The sequence below is a fragment of the Capricornis sumatraensis genome, chromosome 13 (genome assembly GCF_032405125.1).
Source record: "Capricornis sumatraensis isolate serow.1 chromosome 13, serow.2, whole genome shotgun sequence".
NCBI lineage: Eukaryota > Metazoa > Chordata > Mammalia > Artiodactyla > Bovidae > Capricornis > Capricornis sumatraensis.
In genome coordinates, this window is record NC_091081.1 from 85775698 (window position 1) to 85781697 (window position 6000).

At 51.1% G+C, this 6000-nt stretch overlaps 1 protein-coding gene across 2 annotated transcripts in view; it reads left to right on the top strand.

Annotated features, from left to right (window-relative positions):
* PACRG (parkin coregulated) overlaps window positions 1-4409 on the top strand; it is a 535154-nt gene extending 530745 nt beyond the window's left edge. For both annotated transcript variants that reach the window (XM_068985431.1, XM_068985432.1), the window contains one exon: window positions 4249-4409. In XM_068985431.1, the coding sequence (XP_068841532.1) occupies window positions 4249-4409 (161 nt within the window). The remainder of the gene's footprint in view (window positions 1-4248) is intronic.
* Window positions 4410-6000: the final 1591 nt, after the last annotated feature.

Sequence of the window (6000 nt, forward strand, 5' to 3'; positions counted from 1 at the left end):
TCCAGTGCAAGAAAGTGAAAAGTGAAAGCGAAGTCGCTCAGTCGTGTCCGACTCTTAGCGACCCCATGGACTGCAGCCCACCAGGCTCCTCCGTCCATGGGATTTTCCAGGCAAGAGTAGTGGAGTGGGGGGCCATGGCCTTCTCCAAGCACGCAGGTGGGGGCTGTTTACACAGGCTTAGGTAGAAAAGGAGGCTGCCCATGCTGCAACATACTGCCTACACAGTCCAAAACCACTTCAACGTTCAGAATGACAAGCGTCGTCAAAATGTTGGATTGTCCAAAAACTTCCTTGGGGGTTTTCTGTACCAGCTTATGTAAAACTCCAGACAAACTTTTTGGCCAACCTGATAATTCTTAACCAAGAGACTCTCAAGCAGTCGGGGCTCGTCTCCGGTACACAAAGACCTCCAGGAGGAGAAACGGAAGCCCTGGTTCTAGCCTACCTGCGTGGTATTCCCTCAGAAATGCCAAGTCTGGTTTGAACTGTTGTTCCTGTGGGTCCTGTTTGTTTGGTTATAAATAATACACATCTTTTCCTTCTTCAATGTATCTTTCCAGCTATTGGAGAGAAAATAGACTCCTAGCTTCCTGAATTGAAATGTCATCATCCTAACCAGAACTGACAATTGTACACAACCATCGGGGTTGTTCTTAAAGCATCCTGTTCTCACAAGCGTGTTTTCCTGCGACGTCGTACATATTTAAAATGAGGAGCTCAACCTAATCGCCTCAAACTCAGATTCTCAAAGAAACTGACTCTAGAGCAGCTCTGAAATGGAGACCGCCCCGCTCACCTGCCCCTCAATGTGGCCTGACCCTCAACCGTGCCTGCTCATCCCTCCCACGCCCAAAGGAAGGGACGGTGCTCCTTTGTTGGGCTTTTTCCTCCCCCAGGGATACACATTCTGCAATCACGGAATATTCCAACTCCAACTCCCTTTCTCAATAAGCAACTGTTATTCTGCTCTGTTCTTTTTATCACTTGGTTTATGCACTGCTGAGAAACAAAAAAGCTACATAGTTTTCTTACTCCTACAGTTACATATTTTTTAAGAAGTAAGAATAGGTCACTACTGAAATAAAGCGCTGCTTGTCATGAGAGCATTCTGGGAGGCAGCGGGGCAAACAGGGCGTGTTAAGCTTTCCGTTGTGTGCAGGCTTTCCCACCCCTCTCTGCCCCCACCAGAAAAATATGTCCGTCCCGTGATCTATTCAGTCCTTGACCTTTTGACTAACAGCCCAACAAAAGGCGCCATTTATTGGTGATTAATTTACGTGTCTTTGTCTATCAGGAACTGGATCAAGGCTGTCACAACTCAGCACCATCACCAGTTACACTTGCCACCTGCGCCTGGGGCATTTTTGCCAGGGCTCGGCAGGCCGTGCAAACTTGCATCCTGCCAACTACCCCCTAAGTCCACCTGTTTCGTGAGCAAGGGAGTTCAACAGGAACGTCATCAGGGCTGGGGGTGGGGGGCCCTCAGGGACCAGCCCAGACACTGTCGCTGGCCTTCCTTCAGGGACCCCCTCAGAATCCCGGGAGCCGACCCTGTTCCTCACACACGCCTTCCTCCCGGCCTCCCTTGTCACACACGTGACCTGTTTCCGGCCCTTCTCCACCTTTTTTGGACTGTGTTGCTTTTGCCCTCCTCTCTTTTGGAACTTCTTCCTTAGCATCTTTTCCTCTCTCCTGTAACACACATCACCAACCCCTGCCCAGCGTGCACACACACACATGCACACAAGCTTCTTCCTCATTCTCTCTTTTCCATGTGCGCTCAGTCGTGTCCGACTCTTTGCAACCCCGTGGACTGTAGCCCACCAGGCTCCTCTGTCCATGGGATTCTCCAGGCAAGAATACTGGAGTGGGGTGCCATGCCCTCCTCCAGGGCATCTTCCTGACCCAGGGATCAAACCTGTGTCTCCTGCATTGGCAGGCGGGTTCTTTACCACAGAGCCACCTGGGAAGCCCCTTCTCTCTTAATCCAACTCCAAACCTTGTCGTGTTGGAAACCCCCCGCCAAGTGGATGGACACCATGTTCTTCTTGGTGGGAGATCCTGGGCTGCACTGACTCTCTTCTCAGACCACCCTGTAAATCTTTTTTTGATTTTAAACTATTTAAGTATTTGTCTGTATATATTTTTAAAGTTTACCTGTAGCTGAAAAACAACCAGGCAAGAACTCTTTGTTCAAACACCCTATCTCTTGTTTATCTTGTGCAGCTAGCATGTATGAATATTTCAGATGATCAGCTACTCTGTAAATCAGCCTTTAACTTAAATCCATCTTTCTCCTTCACAGCAGAAAGGCTTCCACCATGAGAAGGGCAAAATCCACCTCATGACGATGGCTTTGCAAACCATTTTAAGTTCATTCATTATGAAAAATGGATATGCACCGTAGCTGTGTAACTCATAACCTTTCTCTTTCTGAAAATTAGTAGTATTTCTGCCTGCCCTCACCCCCCACCAAACGAAACTAACCAGGAGAACCATGTCCTTTCTCTGCGTTACAAAAGACAGTGATATTTCTCTAACAAGTTTCTGGGAAAATCAAGCAAAAGAACTGCTTATCTATGCTGTGTGGGATGGTAATTGTTACCTTTATTACTGGGCTGAACCACTACTCTGTCTTTTTTAAAATGTTCAAAATAACGGGAAAAACAGCTTTGAAATGCCATTCCCCCCTACCCTGCCCCGTTTCACATTCGAGCAAGATAGGAATTGGGAGCTGTATTGAAATCTGAATAAAATGAACACACGTTCATCTGGGAAAGTGCACATTTTCCAGCTGTGGCTGCTCTCCCCGTAGCGTCCCTGGCCTGAGCCCTCGTCCTCACCATCCCCCCAGCCTCTCAGCCCACCCCATGGCCCTTTCCTTTCATCATAGATCAGGTGGGGTAGTGTCAGCAACGGCACAAAGATGACTCGCTTACTGGGAGAATGAGCGGTGTTGAAGCCTTTAGAAATCCGGGTGGGAAATACAACTCACAGGCCGGCCATGACTATTCCTGGGCTTCCCTGGTGGCTCAGATGATAAAGACCCCGCCTGCTGATGTAGGAGACGCGGGTTTGATCCTTGGGTCGGGAAGATCTCCTGAAGGAGAGCATGGCACCCCACCCCAGTATTCTTGCCTGGGAAATCCCACGGACAGAGGAGCCTGGTGGGCTACAGTCCACGGGGTGGCAAAGAGTCAGACACGACTGAGTGACTAAACAACAAGGACTATTATTAGGTGGAATTTCTGTTCTCTGGATGGAAGCAGACCCCCACGCACCTGGGTAACCTCTCAGGTAGAACGCGATCAGATGCTTCATATCCAAACACTTTGAGACCATGAGACCCAGGCTCCCACCCAGGGCGTGGATGGCCAGCCCAGGAACCTCTTCCCGCAGAGTCTGAGAGGCAGCTGAGCAGTCACTTCCAGGCTCAGGGAGGTGAGACTTCGGCCAGGTCCTCCAGGTGTGCCCCCCGACCCCCGGGGCAGGCTGCCTGCCTGGACTTAGACCCCAGCACCAGCAGAGCTCCCATCCCTATGAAGCTGTAACTGAGGACTAGGATGGGGCGTTCAGGAAGAGATGAGGAAGAGATGGCAGGCGAGGCCATCCCCGCTCTCAGCTGCACCCCCAGTGATAGGAGGGGCGGGGGTACTAGCAGAGGCTGAACACCGGGGTTAATGAGGCCTGGAGGGGACAGCGTGCACCCCACAGATGCAAGCCCCAGACACAGGCTAAGCCCTCCACTACACCGCGTGTCTGTCTGCAATCACGCAAAGCCAGCACCCTCGTCTGACCATGGGCCCTTCCTTCTAACTAGGCCATCTTGGGGCTTTGAAGAAGCCAGGGTCTGGGAGAACACTCCTGATGTAATTACCGTGTCTGAGACTGAGTCCCTGACTTGTGAGCTGTGCTGTAACCACAGGTCACCTGGTTTTCATTTACGCCCTGATGTCTTTAGCTGAGATGACTTTTCAGCACCTCACTTTCGTTTACGCTCTGCTGACCTTTCATCAGTTCCCTTCTAGTGGGATTTTGTGTTCTGGTCTACCTGTCACCACTCCTGAGACTCTACCAGGATCATGTCAAACGGTCCAACGTTGACTGATCCATGTCAATGTCAAACATTACATGCTTGAGTCTCGAGGCATAGGCCTTGGAGACCAGTGCCTAGACCCATGCATAGGACTTTTTGGGAAAGTGCCACGCAGTAACGGGCCTCTCTGTGTGTTTGTTTGCATGAACCAGTGAACTCCGGGGACGGCATCGACTACAGCCAGCAGAAGCGGGAGAACATTGGCGACCTGATCCAAGAGACCCTGGAGGCCTTCGAGCGCTACGGTGGTGAAGACGCCTTCATCAACATCAAGTACATGGTCCCCACCTACGAGTCGTGCTTGCTGAACTAGCAGGGAGGCATCTGGGCTTGGGCGGAGGGGGTGCTCCCGGGGGTGCTCCTTGCCACCCGTCTGCCGCTGCTAGCATCTCCTTATCCGCGACTTCGGCCGCTCAGCATTTACACAGCTGCCGAAATGGCAGCTCACGGGCCCTCGGATTGTTAGCCCTGTTGAGAGCAAGGCTTTCCCATACATAAATAGTGCCTGTTTCTTAGATTACAATAGTGTACTGTGCTTATTTGTTCCAGGAGAAGAATCGCTTCTTTATCCAGCTGGGAAAGAAAGCAGGAGTCCGAGTTAAACCTTCGATTGTATGGACAATAAAACTATGATTTTCGTATGCAATTCAGCAATTGTGTCTGCCTGCCCTGAGGGTGATGTCAGAGGTTGGAAGGGGAGCATTTAGGCCGGCTGCTTAATAGGTGTTGGTCGTGGACCCGAGGGCCCTTTCAGCAGCACCTCCGCAGCAGCTGGGTAGAATGGTGTGCTTTGACACCTGATAGAACGGTGGGATCTATGCCCCCATTACAGGGGGACAGTTTCCAGCATGTTCCGAACCTTGGTTATAAACATAACTGATGCTTCTGGCCCACTGGAATTTGCAGGGCTTCCCAGCTTATATTGGGGGAGGGGGATACAGGGGAGAGGGGGGTTGGGTCGGGTATGAAATGCCATGTGGCGCATGCAACTTTTTTAAAACGCTAGCTTGCTTCCTTGTCCCTCGTAGTCCGACATCCTGCACCCCAGGACCCTGGTGTAGTTGACAACACGCTACCCGGCAGGCGGTTTGGGGCCTTTCATCAGTTTTGAAGATGACTTAGGTGCATCGTAGCACTCGCCCCTGGGAACAAGTCAAGTCCTTTTCCTGCGCAGTTCTCCTCCCGCTGGTGGGTTGGGTGGGTTCCCAGAGCACCTCTCGCTGAGTCTGACGGCACTGTTTGGGAATTTTATTGAGATTAAAAAAAAGCCACACACACATGCACTGCTTCATTCAACTGAGAAAGTGAAAAGGTGCCCAAAGCGAAGCGTGAGTGGAAGGTGCCCAGACAAGGGCCTGCAGGGTGTGGGACGCTCAGCTGGGAAAGCTTCGGGGCAAGGGACCCTGATTCTGTGTGCCTGCGAGCTGCCGTGGCTGCCGGCAGTGCAGGCTGGGAGGGTCTCGGTCTGCAGCGAAAGCAGCTCCTGCACAGAAGGGAGGAATTGAAACATGTCCCCAGGGAAGCAAGCCCTGGCCCCCGGGTGGTTGTCCGTAATTATCAAAGACACAGTGTCCAGAGGCAAACCCTGAGTTTGAAAACTGGTTCAGTATTCATCTTCCTTGGTGCCGGGCTCCACATATGAAATCCAGCATCTGAGTAGCTACCACCTAGTTCCCGAAGCTTTTTTTTTTTTAAGGATAAATGGAGACGCATGATCGGGTAAGACAAATTGGCTTTCGGGTATAATATCAATACTTTGAAAAGGCAGAGCTAGAAGCAGACACAGAGAGGGTAAGACAGGTTTTTCTCCAAACTACAGTGTTCCACTGTACCCAGCAGCTGTCTCCCTGGCATCAGCGATGTGTTCAAAGTGACCCCTAAGTCCCTGATACTGTCAGTCAGAA